The sequence below is a fragment of the Synchiropus splendidus genome, chromosome 12 (assembly GCF_027744825.2).
Source record: "Synchiropus splendidus isolate RoL2022-P1 chromosome 12, RoL_Sspl_1.0, whole genome shotgun sequence".
NCBI lineage: Eukaryota > Metazoa > Chordata > Actinopteri > Syngnathiformes > Callionymidae > Synchiropus > Synchiropus splendidus.
Genome location: NC_071345.1, coordinates 9,900,731 through 9,916,062, shown reverse-complemented (window position 1 = coordinate 9,916,062; position 15,332 = coordinate 9,900,731). Strand labels below are relative to the sequence as shown.

Sequence of the window (15,332 nt, the reverse complement as noted above, 5' to 3'; positions counted from 1 at the left end):
CTTCTTCCAGGACTTTTTCAAATCATGTATGTCTCTGATCAGAGGTGGGGGCAGTGATGTGTCACATTTGGACGGCAGAAACGCAAAAGTAGAGCGCATTTGTATGTCCTTCACGGCCCGCCTTAAAGTCCAATTGAACTCGCAGTGAGCAAGCTCTGACATCTGTCATATTTCCTTCCATTTTGACAAAAGAAGTGTTAACTCCCCGAGCCCTGATGATGCCAAAGCACTGAGGAGAACCCTGGTCTCTAGACTGGTTGTTGTGAATGTCTGAAACGTATGAAGTAGGGATAATGTTTGCTTGTCGGAATGGTCCACAGTGTCTTGTTTGCACTTTTTGACACTGCCATTTCTGCTTCGTTCTTCAATTGATTTCAGTTATTTTTTTATACAAAGATTGCAATGAGATTCGATCAACTGAGTATCGTTCCAACCTTTTGGAATTGTCAGTTAAATTCTTTCTCCTCGGATGGGTGCATGTTGTTATCTGTGCCTTGGGATCTTAATGCAGCGCTCCATTTTTCTCTTTGTCAAGGTCATGCTGGTCAAGTTCCTGTCTTGGGCTGCCCTCCGTTCCCCTGTGGCTGCTTTTTGATATTCCAGATTTAGAATGATGAGGTGTCGCTGCACTGGAATGCATCGCAGTCCTGAAAAGCATAGTGAATAAAAAAGCCTTCATTCCTGAGTAACAATAGGTCGCTCAGTAACTCCAACGTGACCCCAATGCTCGGTCAAAGGTGAACCAGTGCCCTTGAGCAAGACACTAGTATGAGACGAGAGTTGGCGACAGTGGAGGCAAACTGTTAGTCTCAGAGTGGGATTCAAAAATCTGAAATAGTCGACACCTCAACTCTCGCAAATATTTGTTCAGCGGCAGTGTGTGTTTTCTTCGACCAACACACTGAGGAGGCTTGAATTAATGACTGCACCTTGTTTGCTCATCAAACTCAAAGTGGTGTACATTAATCAGGGGAGGTTTTCTATTTTAGCGCTGTCTCTTTAAACCACAGGATAGACCTGTTCTTCTCACCCATGCTGGCTCCATTGTTCAACATCATTTCCTCATGCTTCCTGTTTCCAAATAAGCGTAGAACCTGCATTTCATCATGCTCTCCACGGCCGATTATTAATCCAATAGAAGGAAACGAGAACTCTAATCCAGCGTTACATCATAACATCATCTCAGGACAAGGTCTGGTATACGTTCACACCAGCCACTGGAGAGGGAATTTAGCTGTGTCCCAGGTTTATGATGCAGACATTGTACTGAAGGTAAAAGTTGTCAAATAACACGAGATTTCACAACATGACTTCACAAAATATTTAATGCTCCAGGTATCGACATGATTCCTCTCTAGGTTTATGAGGTGGAGAAGGTTAACTGTGATGATTTTGGACCTTCTGCTGTGTCACAGTATTGACTGCACGATGAGGTTAGTTCAGCTGACCTGACAGAATGTACTGAGAGCTTTATGGGAACTTGTCGAGATCTGATCTGAAGATATGTGAAAGCAGGGTTCAAGTTCCCCTTAAAGTTCACTGACTTAAAACAGTATGTATTTGTGCCTCTTCTGTCAAATCTTACATGGATACTTGTAATATTATTCTTGTTTTTAGCCCACTATATAATGCTTTATTTGGCTGTTAATATTTGAATAAATTAATTCATTTTCATCTGCTTGTTCCCCAGGATATTTTAGTTGCGTATACACTCATTTTCTCTTCATTTAAGCCTCCAGTTTTAATTTTGCATTATTGTTACATGACTAATTACTTTCTCTAGGTTGTTTTTTTAAATGCGTTAATTACTGAATTTTACTTGTACTCCTCAGTTCTTTTTTTTACAGAAATAATTGTCTTAGAAAAGTCAATACATTATTCTACATTTTAAATTACTTTATTTAAATTATTATACGTTATAATAAATTACTTTGGGGATTTATTGTGTCTGTTTTTTTGCTTTTTATACTTCTGTTTTATAAGTAACATCTTGAAAAATATTTATGTAACATATTCAGTTTAGTGAAATTCTTCTGATCTCTTTGTTTTACTATTTTCAGTATTTATTGTTTGGGATGGTTCGTTCCTGACAGTGTTTGTTGTCTCTCTGCAGTCACAGAGTGGGGGGATGACGTGCGGCCGATCTCTGAGGAAGAAGCCATGGTCATCGTCAACCACCAGTCCACGGGAGACGTGTGCACTCTCATGATGTGCCTGCAGGACAAGGGCACGGTAAGACGGAAGACAAGTGCTCCTCGAGATGACATGAAACATTTCACTGAAGCGATCTGTTTTGGTCGTTCTGTGCTTTTGTTGGTAAGAGTTCCTGCATCGGTCACGCAGGGTTCATTCTCCAATATGTGCCTCTGCAGTGCTGCGTTGCCTCTGTTTGCAGATATAAATAGAATCCCTGCTGTATGTTCGCAAAACATATTTGAAATGGCCCATTAGTGCTCAGAAGTGTGAGAGACGGCAAAATTCATCTCAAGCCAAAAAAAAAAAGCAGAAGAGAAGATGCAAATATCCAACGTGCGTTGTGTAATTTGATAACGGCCTCTGAAGTTACTAAACCTCTCATCGCCTTTCAGGCGGGTGATCGTGGGCCCCCAACTGGAATTCAATGACTCGACACGTTATGACTTAACAGCAGACAGTTAAAATCTGGCTTTAAACTTCTGTTTAGTCACTCTTGAGTCACTGTGATGAGACCGTTGTTCTCTGCAATATTCTCAGGCCGGAAGCATGTTCATCACTTTAGTATCTCAGGGTATTTGAGTTTTCCGCCGTATTTGTCAGCAATCCCTCACCCATCAGGCTCCACCTTTTAAGGTAGGCTCTTAAGGAGGACCGAGAATGATGTACAGTTGGCGGTTTTGTCTTGGACCTCATGAACCGTCCATCTTAAAAGGCAGTGTCCTGCTCTACTGATGACAGAGCGCTGACATTGTGAGTGAGAGTTCATTTAATGTCATCTGAAAACACTGGGGAAATCCCATAGTTGGGTCTCCTACGCTGCTAAACCGCTGTGGAGAGCCCAGATGTCTTGTGATCTTGTTTGCGACAAGAAAATAGACCATTTAATTGGTTAGAGCTGTGTTGCTTTGGAATTGGGACATTGTGAGCTTTGCCTTCTACTAGATACATGGCTCTAAACAACTTTGTCAGTGATTTTCTCTAGTTATGCTCCTTCTTGATATGGAGGTTGAAGAAAGGACTATTAACTCAAATAAGGGACTTGATGGAGGTTTAATCTTGACACTGGTCTTAATTATTTTGGGAACTCTCGATAAAAGCGGGGCAAACTAAGACCACACAATGTGCCATGAAGATTTGAGTACCGGTAAATGTTATTTTATTTTATTTTTTGTAATTGTTATTATGCCAGTTAGGTGAAATCACTCTGCTCTATTTATTTTTAAGTCTGAATTTACCTGTAACACGGCATGACAACCTTTAAAAGGCACATTATCTTCTTTTTCATTATCTTCAGTTCTTTTTCAAAGAAAACATGTCAATGTTGTGCCGGAGGATTTCAATTTTACCTTTGTTTGTTTCTCAGGTGGTACGAAAAATGATGTGGTTAATGGACCACGTGTTCAAATACACCAACTTTGGCCTGGTGTCCCTCATCCACGGGGACTTCTTCATCAGACAGGTGAGAGAGCCACCCATGAGCATGCCTGTGTTGTTTTTGCCACTGATAAGAGCTGTTAACTCTCTAATGACACAGTTTGAGGGAGGTGTTTTGTCTCAAGTGTCACGTCTTGGTCGCTTCAAAGTGCTGGTGGGAGGAGGCTTTGACCGAAAACTCTTGTCAGAAGATGTTTTCTTTCCTGTCAACACCTCTTCTAACACGCTGCAGTCCGCTGCTTCTCTGTACCGAAAATGTGACGTCGCTTCCCATCTGCTCGTCCCAGCTGGACGGCACTTGCACAAGCCGGCCTCCTACAGCAGGAGGATAACAGCAGTGGACGCCGGTGTGGGAGGCCGTCCAGCCCGCTAGGTCAGAGTGACCCTTTGTATTCAGGGCAGATGGAACAGAGCACTCCGCTTTGACACACAGAGGCTGCAGGGCAACGACTGGTCAAGGAATTCCTGGAACATGACAGAAGTTTCACTGTGCTGTTATCACCAGCCGTGGAATTCTTCTTGAATCGTGCCAGTGTTCCTTTCCAAATTTTAATGGGTCACTGTTTTTGTTTACTGCCTTCACGGACGCTGCGGCGACCTCTGAACCGCGACCTCCTGTCACAGACCGAGGGACTTTTAACTTCATGTTTTCCTCGTCCAAATTGCTCCCTGGTGAACTGCTCTAAATATATGCTCTGCTGTATCCACTGAGCTCTCCTCCCTGACAGCTCATTAATTACCCCGGCTACTTTTCCCCACGTCCACGTCCTCTTTGTAGATGGACAGCTTGTTGCATCAATATTCTTGAGGTTGTCAGAGAAGCTGTGGCAGGACTAGTTACACATTGTTTGTCACAGAGTTGTGTTTACAAACGCTGCGGGTGCTGGAAGATGTGATGTGCGAGGAACTACAAATTCTAATCTTCAGCTTTAGCCTTCAACTGACTACAGGGTTTTCACCAGGATTTTTTGAAACCGTGGTGAGGCCCCAAGACCCCATCTAGCAGACTCATGCTTACTGACTGAACCCAGTGGTGCTGAAACCCACTTTATGCCTTTCATCTTTCTCCATGGTGACAGAATAACAGGCCATAACGACCCAGTTTTTCTACTTATGGTATCAATCCACTCAGCTCCATCATCGACCACTATGAACTATACATTGCATGGCATCATCAACAATGTTTTCCAGGCTGTTCATTCATGAGGTTCATCTTTTTGTAGATGTAAATGTGTCGCTCTTAAAATTTGAACTGTCAATATATAATGAAAACCCTGCTTCATTGACTGGTTTCAATAGTTTTTTCTTTTGAAAATCCAGTCCATATGCCTTGTGCTAAAAGTAACCTCTCGTGATGAAAAGGGACACTGATTTATGACTGTCTAAACAGCTTTTCTCTATCAAAGAACGACATTTACAGACTTCAATTGAAGGATGTTCAGCCTGTGATTTTTCTGTGTTTGAAGTTCGGGTCCCTGCTGTGATTAAGTTTGACACCATTGTGTCAGTAGGTCAACGCTGCAGGATGACTCGCTAAACTAGACTAGGAGCAAGTGAAACTCATAATCATTGACCTGCAAACATCTGAGTGAGAAGAACCTTGTAGTTCCAAACACCTGAGTCTGTGAATGAATCTTGGCCACTGGAGTCCGAAACCGCTTCACAAGTTAGTCAGAGTTACTTGCAGTTAGTGGGGACTTAGGGACGAGTCTAGAGAAACGCAAGTGTCCTTTACATGACACGCTAGCTGACTCTGATACCAATGAAAATGGATTTCAGATCCTAATCCGTTTCCTCTGTGCTCTAAAGAGCTTGAGGAAGTGACTGGATGTGTAACCACTGGATCAATATTTCCATACTGACGCAGTGTTTGTGTTGTGTCGCAGGGTAAAGCTCACAGAGACAAGCAGCTGATCTACCTGAAGGATCACTTAGACAAATATTATCACAGCCGCGACAGGAAATGGGTAGTGCTGTTTCCGGAGGGCGGGTTCCTGCGCAAGAGGAGGGAAACCAGCCAGACATTCGCTAAGAAGCACTCGCTGCCCCACCTCACCCACGTCACCCTGCCTCGACTGGGGGCCACCCACGTCATCCTGAAGACCCTGTCGGCGCAACAGGAGAACGGCAGCATCAGCGGGGAGGGCGGGACACTCAACCAGAAGGGTAAGAGGAGAGAAAATTGTGACCTTTCTGCTACATGCTGCAGACAGTGCAGTCTTTTTGTTTAAAAAGTTAGAGAAACCGTTAATGAGTTATGACAAGTGCTCGACCAATGAGAGGGGGGCTTTTCCTCCTGTGCACTTGTTGCCTAATCTGTGTTGTGTCTTGTTTTGCGGCTTGTTTTCCCCTTTGTGTGTTGTGATGAGTTAACTTTGTTGAGCAATCATTTGCTGTCAAGTTTGTAAGTTTAGGTCTTGTTTGTATCTTTAATAGGTACATCCTGTTTCTTTTTTTCCTTTGTAGTTAGTCGTGTTTAGTCATTTCTTGGCTCTCAATAGATCTTAGAACTTTTTAAACTCAATTAATTGTGGTAACTCAGGATTAATGGCAAATTAATCCCACATTTTGCATCGGTTCTAAATCTAACTAAGAGAGATTTCATCAACATGTGGCCAATAATGCTTTCCTCATACAAACATTTGTTTACTACAACAAACAATTTAGTCTATTTCCCTCAGGATTAATAAAGTTTTTCTGATTCTGACATTCCCTAATCATTTATTGTGTTTCAGTAGTGCTGTGATCGGAAATTTGGTGTCGAGGTCGTGCGCACAGTCATCCACTTTGTGCTCTGGTACTGCGTTTGACCGTGTTTTGTGCTCAAAATTGTGTGGATGTTACTCATGTCATTACAATGGAATAGAAGAATAATTGCTATAGTGTATTTAATTTTCTTTCGTGGTCAGTAGTTTGTGGTTATGTTTTGTGTTACTTTTATTTTGAGGAGAAACTTGGAAATCCAAATCCTTTAAATGTGATATATTTTGGCCTCATGCGGAGATATAAGCAGAAAACACAACAACATACAAGTTTTGCTCTTCTTCACTGGCTTCTGAATAGAAACAGCTTTTTTGGGTCTGTTTAAGCCAAGGTAGTTCTGAAGAAGAGGATTTGTGGGCGTTATTACTGGTTTAAAGTTGTCTCTCTTGCTTGAGTTATCAAGTCTGAAAAAAATAAAAGCTATTTCTGCTGGGTTCGTTCCATCGACTCCACATCCTCTGAGCTGGAGAGAGTCAGTTAAGATATGTCCTGTGCTGGTCCTCAACAGGCCAGGTTGAAGACACAGGAATGGCCGAGGTTGTTAAAAAATCTTCTTTCTGTCGGAAAAATCCACCTGCCATTTCCAAGAGTCATTTTTCCGACCTGAAAATAACCGATGTTCAGGAAGTTAACCGAAGGGACTGTCTGCTGAATGTAATTATTTCAATCTTATCTGACCCAAAGTTCCAGTTGCTTGATTGTTTCAATTTTGTCTCTGAAGGTCAATATGACAAAAGTTGAGTCACTTTCTTTTTTCTGTTGATAATTCCATCAACAGCGTCAGACATCCCATCAATAACTGCGCTCTCCCATGCTGAGTCAACCAATAAAATGTGAGTGTCGTGAATCGCAAGATTTTGCCCAGTGAACATGATGGCAAAGGCACAGGTCCATGAATGGATGGCAATCTGCAAATTTCTATCCAATTCCATGCAAAAACTGGGGGAAACATTTTTTTCACTGAAACCAGCATGATTTTCACCATGATGCCCCTCCGACTAAAAGCCGGTGAATCATCCGTCACCCAAAGCAATGGACAGAGTTGAAGAAGAGTGTAGAGTCAAGTGTGATGTCAGAGCAACGGAGAGCAACAGAGAGTGACAGAGAAGCTTAAAGGACAGCAGTGGTCACTGTACAGATGTGTAGCGCTGATGTCAAACTCAAGGCCCGGGGCCCTAAACCATCATATTTAACGTGGCCATTGAGATCTTTAAAAACATGATGTTGCCTCAAAATGAAGTCAAGAGCTCATCATCTGTTGATGTTGTGACCTACAGGATTCAATCTTAAACTGATCTTAAAACTTAATCTTGTCTTAATCTTAAAAAAAGTCAGAGATGAAGATACTGCTCATGTTTTGAGACTATGGAGGTGAGATGGTCGAACACATAGACAGTGTTGGCCCAAGAGAGTTTGAGGTGAAAAAGAGAAGGAAGACTTGTGGATGTGGTTGCTGTGGCAACGCCCCCCACAGCAACCACATCCGCCTCATTCCTCTTGCTGCTGTAAACTTCTTTTTATTGTTCAGATGTTTTAGTGCCGAGACTTCAACTCAACATCCTGGTTGTTCTAAATCACCATCAAGGAAAAGTTTTTAGTGCTTGTAATGAATGCAGAGTCATTTTTGACAAAACCTCCTCATGCTGCCTGCATCCCAATGTGCTCCTGACTGCCCGCGTCCTTGCTCCTGGAGAAGGTTGCTCTGCTGCTGCAGTGGACTCGTCCTTCCTCTTGAATTTGGCTAATGGCATTAAACCGCTTGCAACACACACCGCAGAGAGCTGTGACCCGCGGTCCCGTGTGTGTACACGGCTGATCAAACACATTGCTAAATCTCCTTTTGACCTCTCCTGATGATCTATAGGCGTTCCCAAAACCTGCTGACTCAGTTAGGTCCGTACACCTCTAGTGTCCGAGTTCATGGCTCACTGCTGGGCCTCATCTCCTTTACAGTCTGCGATAAGGCGTTCAAGAAACGCTGACAGACAAGCAAAGTTCATTACTGTGATTTATCTTGGGGCGGGGCTTGTGTGAGACAGCCAATCGGGTCCTCATCAACAGATGAGCTCTTCACGTCGTCCCTCCTGGTATGTTGACACAGGGCTGGGCCGCCAACACACCTCACTATGCTGTTATCACAGACCTGTCCAGCCCTCCACTCACTACAGTGCCGACCCAGTTTCAAAGCCAAATATTAACTCGTGCTTAAAGTGCCTAATTGGTGGCGTCATGACGTGAGAATGTTCATTATATAATATTAAAAAATCTTCCTCATCTGTTGTCATCGTCTGTGAACTATTGATAACAGTTTTTTGTGCACTCACCTTCCCACAGGTAACAAACGTAAAGGCCTCCAGTGGGTAATAGATGTGACCATAGCGTATCCCAAAGCTCGGCCGATGGACATCCAGACTTGGATCTTCGGCTACCGGTCGCCCACAGTCACACATGTTCACTACAGGTAAGGTTTTGTGCTGTGGTATTATTGACGACCAATATTTTAATTGTGTCTAAGAACAGACAGGTTAAGAAAAGACTTAATTGTCTGTAGATGTGTGTAGTTGATTTTGAGCAGAATAGAACAATCGGTTTTGGGGTACAAAAGTTAAACGCAGGTCAAAAATAAAGCTACATTTGACGAGCTATCCGTCACCTTACTTTTATGGCTCACATTATGGGACTAAATCAGATATTGTCCTTTAATTCTTGGCTCAAAAATCCACCTGCTCTCCTTTCCTTCCTCATCGGTTTTTCTCTTTTTGGATGTCTCCATGTGTTTTCTGAAGCTGATAATCTCTGGTGGCCCAACTTCATGACATGAACATGCACATTAATCTACAGATTATTAGCCATATCATGGGCCATATAATATAACCAGGAGGACTGTAGTTAGCACCTGGGCCTTGAGTTTAAGACTTGCTGTTTACAATTGCTCTGATTTGGGTTCAGCAACAGCATGTGTGTAATAGATAATATCTGCAGCTGCTCAATTCATTTTCATTCACGAAATAGAAGGATGTGTTGCTCACCCACGCGGATGTATTTTTTTATTACGGGTCTGCCGGTCTTATTGTCTGCTTCAAACGTGTTGGTATTGTCAGCATGTGCAGCTGCTGGTGTGATGCTGAAGTGTCACCTTAGGGGCTGAAGTTGTTTGTCAGTAACACAAAAGAAGGAGGCTGGACTCGCGGCCACATGGCGGCTGCTCACGTCTGTCCTTCGCTGTGGTCCTCCCCTCTGTGTCCTGCAGTTAATCCATCCACTTAAGGAAATGATGGCGGTGGGTCTGCCTCAGATTTATTGCAAAGATCCATTCATGGGAGATGCGCAGTTTAAAGGGGGCGAACATGGTCAGGCAGGAGCCATCAGGGAGGAGTCGCGTTAACCTTCAGTATTCCCGGGCGACCTTCTCACAGGACACTGTGTGTGTGTGTGCGCGCGCGCGCGCAGGCTTTAAAATGTGATTTATGAAGCCCGGTGAGTCGGCCTCCGGATGCTTCTCTTCACGCTCGTGCTAAAGCTAAGGACTCATTAAGTGTGTAATTAGCTGCGCAGTGGAGGCGCCGGTCCCAGCTCACCTCGGCGACTCCAATCAACATCACAGTCTCCTGCTCGGTCAGAGGCTCAGACGGACGGACCGAGAGCCCAGCTGTTCCTGAATCACGGGTGCACGCCAGGTCTCATGGAGTCCAGAGGCGCGTGCTGGCGCAGGTGACGGGCCAACAAGAGGATTAGCGGGACGATCAAGAGGCCGCTGTGACGGTTTGAGCACAGTCATGTGTGGGGGGAAGAGGAGGGGGCTGTTTTTGTCATGTTACATCAGCACTATCTCTGCTGTCGGTCGAGCCTCTTCCCATCATTTCTAAACAGTAAGAAGGCTTAAGGCGATAAGTAGGATATCCCCCCAAATCCTAATCGGAAACATCTCCTGCGTTTTGCCAGTCGGTTTGGCGACTGCAGCCCGATAGTTGTGTGTAGAGAAACTGCCCGTCGGTAGCTGAAGTAGGAGTCCACGTGAAGATTTGTCATCCTCGTCATCTTTTCTGGCACCTTTCAAAATAAAGGTCAGGTATGTCGTCCTTTTTGCTAAGCTACTTTATTTTGGCCTCTCCGACCTCTGTTCTGATCTATGATCGCCCCCCCGCCTCCACTCTATAGAAGTGATGCTGATCCGTGCTGTGGGACCGAGGTTTGCCCAGCCATGTCCAGCGGCACCTGAGCTGCTGACTGTCGAGTAATGTTCTCCATCAATCCACATTTTTGATGTAATCCCTCTACCTCCATTCAGCCCCCTCCCTCCCGTGCTCTCCCTCCTCCCTCCCTCTATGTCTCTACCATAATCTCAGCCTCCCAGATTGCAGCATCATAAGCCCCCTGTGACTGGCATATGGGAGAGCGAGGCGGGCGAGCAGAGGCCGAGCAGCGGCAGCAGTGGGTGTTCAAGACTTCTCTTTTTTTTTTAATGCTCTTTTATTGTTGTTGATGCTGTAAGCTTTTCTGAAAAGTGCTGTTCGAAGACTTCCGACTTGATTTACGAGGTGCACGGTCATCACACGCTTTCACCAGGAGGAACAGCCGCAGAAATGTTGAACACGCAGGTGTTTTACCTGGAAGTGTCTGTCTCTCCTCAACCGGCCTCCATAGTAGGCCTCCGTCATCGACCGGTGACTCTGAGTTGAGCCAACTATTGTGTCGGAATCGTGTCAAGTTTTTAACCTGGTGGTCTGCGTCGTGATGGCTAATGTCGCTAAGATAAGTGCCGGATTTATTGACCTCTAAGGTGCAGTCAGCAAAACTCTCTTTCATCTTGCGAGTTCTGCCTCTGTCCTGCCGGCGCCAGGTTTATCTCTGGGCGGAGCATTTATTCAGTAAAAGCCAAGCAAGCATCAAGAGCTGGGTGTTCTCACATGTACGTGACTATCATTCCGTGCAGTTCATCACCACCTGTGACGGGGACTTTATGGCTCTTTACTTCTGCCCTCTGTGCTGATAAGAGGTCGATGCACCTCGCTGCACTGTTATTAACCCCCCCTGCACACTCTGTCCCCGGCAGGACTCTCGTGCGCAAATGGTCACATTGAGGAGGTGAAAGCGTGTGCTTGCTGGTGGACTCAGTAATAAAGGGGCCCATTTGGAATAAAAATGCACATAGCCATTAGCACTACAGATATGCTGCTAGCCTCTCTTTTGGATAAACCTGGCTATTGTGTTAGTTCGTATCATAGTTTGGTGAGTCGTGCGAGTGGTCTATGTCCGACCTGGGCAAAGTGCGGCCCGGGGACCAAATCCGGCCCTTTGACTGTATTTATGTGGCCCCCCAGGACATTGTTGTCGTTGCTGACATTTTTGTCTTGTGCATCGTTTTTTCTTTCTTAAGATGCGACTGAAACATAACTTTCTTGTTTGATTATTTTTCGTTATTGTTGTTCGTCTTTTTGTTGGCTATAGTAGGAGTATTTCTTATGCCTTAAAATACATCAGAATTGAAAGTAGATTTGGAAATGTGTGTGACACATTGAGAATCTCTAAAAGGTGTGTGGTTTAAATTAAATAACAACACAACAAGCCAACATTTTCTGTGCATTTTAAAAGCGTAATTTCATAATCGCACATGGTGTCATCACTTCATTTCTATTTTCCATTTTCTCTTACCCTCCTATCTTTGGGTTTGAGGGCCCATCTCAACAGTCACAATATACAACCTGGCCCCAAAGGAAATTTAATTGCCCACCTCTGGTCTATGTTAACACACCTTGTAGTATGACACTTGTAGTGTTAACGGCAGGGTTGCTGTGGAATTGCTATTGCCATGTTGTGCCGTGGTCATATTTTTTTCTGTTTATCATATCAATTCTTGACAACCAATGGAAGTGTATCGTGCCCACACAGCTGTTTTGACATTTATGTCAGCTGGGATTTAGTTTTAGCATTGCGTACCTCAACGTCTCCTCATCAGTTTAGTTTAGTTCTTTATTATCAGTTCTCCTGTTTGTGTTGATTTACTTCTCCCTCTGTGGGAAAGCTGCTGCCACAAGTGAACGACCTCTGGGATCATGACCGAACGGTCGCGCCAAAGTTGTTGAGTTTCGTCCATTTCTTTTGGCGGCAGCACACATTAATAATGAAATGTTTTCAGGGCTGGTTCCCAGTAATCAAACACAATTAAAATTCTGTGCCGGACCTTTTCCTTCAGTCGCGTCCGCGCAATAACTGGATTGTTCATTAGAGGGAGACTGTGATGAATGGCGCTGTTCTGCTATTCATAACAGCAGCGAGGGGAGCACCGCGCAGCCTTTATTAAATATCAATCACTAATGTGACGATATCTTGCGCCCGGTTAACTCCGCGATCAGCCTTGTTGATGTCTCACTGGAGGAGGAGGAGGAGGGGACCAGATGAATGAAGGTGCAGAAGCGCCTGCTACTCTGTAGCAAACCATTTCCAGGAACTGGGAGCGCCGGGAGTCGGGGAGGAAGCAGATTAAAGACTAAATGGAGCAATTAACAAGCAGCATCTCTAAACCTCGCTCTGATCGTTGATAAGCACTTCTTGGCATCCTCCTCGGGAGTCATGTGGCCGAGCGTGCGGTTTACTTCGATCCAAATCACAATCAATAGAATATCATACAAGAAGAGCTCCATTAGCTCCCAGCGCAAAACCGATTTCAAGCTGGTGCTGGTGCTTTTTGACTTGTCAGGGAGGCTTGACAAGTAGATGTGGGAGCTTCACTGCTGGAACGATGGGGCCTTATCTCCACAGGAAAAATGAAGGAAGCAGACAGGAGACCGTTTGCTCCCTTCTGGGCTCTTATCTCATTGTTCACCTTCCAGAACTCCCGGGAACGACTGGGCTTCTGTCAGTAGGGCTGAGTCAAGTCCCCAAAACAATGGCTGGCTTCCCTCCAAAGAGGCTTGTTGAGTGGACTGACTTTTGCAGCCAAATTAAATCAGCAGAGACGGAAACATTATATTGGGAATAAGAGCCGTGGAGGAGCTAAGTGGTTCGAACAAAGCAGCGATTATGACAGATTAAGAGCTGCTGTTTGCCTTCTTTGTATTTTCTAACAAACAGGCAGGTTAAAAAGGCCTTTAATGAAGCTTGTAAATCCTGACTATCCCAAAAGATTCGCCCAACCTTGGTAGAGACACGTCATCAGGAGCTTCTGTTGTCACGTGTAAGTAAAATATAAATTACGAGCCTGACGCGGCAGGAGATACTGCAGCTCTTCCGACTCTCGGTGCGTTCCGGGTGTCATGTTCTCGGGCGAGACGCTGCCAACTGGGTTAGGATGAAAAGGAGAGCGCTGCCATGGACCGGCGCCAGCACTTAACCGGCACCCACTGACCTGCTAGACACGCATTCGGTCTGCGCCGGAGAAATGTCAGAATGGATCTGGACCCGGCTGTCTTCAGACTGGAGCTGAGATTGTTATGGTGGCAATTGATCTCTGCTTTTGAAAGCTAGCACTGCATTAGCTACAGGCCATGTAGGGCTGTTGATAGATTCAAGTTTTTAATCTCAAACGCGCTAAACCTCAGTTAACCCATGATTAATCGCAAATTCATCTCACATTTTGCATCTGTTCTATATGCAGCTTAAAGTAAAATGTTATCAACACCAGAGTGGCCAATAATCCTGTGCAGACATTTGTTTACTCCACCAACCCAATGTAACAGATGCTGTCAAGAGCATTCTTTAATTACTGACGAGGCTCAACAGCATGCTAATAGCATAGCATTGGGAACATTTACCACATTTGTTGACGGCCTCCTTTCAGTTACATTTGACACAGTCACAAAATGTGATTTAATTTGCCATTAAGCGTGAGTTAACTCAGATGTTCAGATTAAAATATTAATCCATTGACTGTCCTAAACATAGTTTAGTTTGAACATTTAAAATATGAGCTAAATGATAGCTCTTCCCAGGTAACAAACATTGAATCAGTGTTGAAATTTCCTGGATTTCTGACCATAAATCTGTATGTATTCCGCATTGAGTCATTGTTGATTTTTTTGCCTCGACCAAATATAACCAATCTGACCAAAATTCAAAGCTAAATCGATTTCTTTTGCCCCTGCTGGCTTATGTTTAGCAATTTTGGTAGGTTGCAGCAAGCAAATCCGCTCAAACATGTTCTCAAACATCATTCTTGACACGTAATTCTAGATTTGCATGTTGAAGTTTGCATAACTAAGTAGTAATGTATGCAGTGGCCTTGCATCAGAAATGCTAATTGCTAAATTGAATGCCATTCGTTTTCTTCTTTGCTCAAGTTCACTGGGTCATATTTTTATTTGTCTTATCAGCGTGGTGAATAATAATGAATAATACACTCTAACCTTACAATATAACATGGGTAACTGTTAGCCTCATAATTTACTGGTTTTGATGAAAGCTCACACAGCAACAAGCTCAATCTCATGTCATGCGCAAATGTACACATTAAATGGAGACGCCATAGTTGCAGTTTTGCTATTGAGAACATAAGGAAGATACTGGGACTAGTTTGTAGTTTAGTTGTGACTTTGTTGTGTTTTCTGTTCTGTGTTTGTGATGAGAAAAGCTGGAAATGTTGAAGAGAATATTTAATCTCTAGTAAGCCGCTCTGTCATCTTGGGCTCGGAGTAGAGCTGCTCATGTTTCTCATTAGAAAGAGTCAATTGCAGAATTGCAGAGTTGTGTTGCTGCATAGGGACTTAGATTCTGGGAGTCTGAAGGTCCGCTGGTGACATCCTAACCATGACGACAAGGTTTTTCACTCTCATTTTTATTTTAAGGCAGCGTCATGTTTCCAGACTTTCTCCTGCTGGTTCAGTGAAACTTGCTCACCAGTGAAGAGGGACATCTGAGCCTCTGAACCTGCAGGAGGTGTCTGGCGTCTCCGTGGCCTCCGATCAGGTGACTGCTGATGGTCCACTTCAGTTTCAGCCACTTAC

General features: G+C 44.2%; 1 protein-coding gene across 2 annotated transcripts in view; it reads left to right on the top strand.

The window, feature by feature from the left end:
- lpgat1 (lysophosphatidylglycerol acyltransferase 1) overlaps positions 1-15,332 on the top strand; it is a 28,245-nt gene that overhangs the window by 10,078 nt on the left and 2,835 nt on the right. For both annotated transcript variants that reach the window (XM_053880765.1, XM_053880763.1), the window contains exons 3-6: positions 2,114-2,232; positions 3,560-3,655; positions 5,517-5,796; positions 8,728-8,854. In XM_053880765.1, the coding sequence (XP_053736740.1) occupies positions 2,114-2,232; positions 3,560-3,655; positions 5,517-5,796; positions 8,728-8,854 (622 nt within the window). The remainder of the gene's footprint in view (positions 1-2,113; positions 2,233-3,559; positions 3,656-5,516; positions 5,797-8,727; positions 8,855-15,332) is intronic.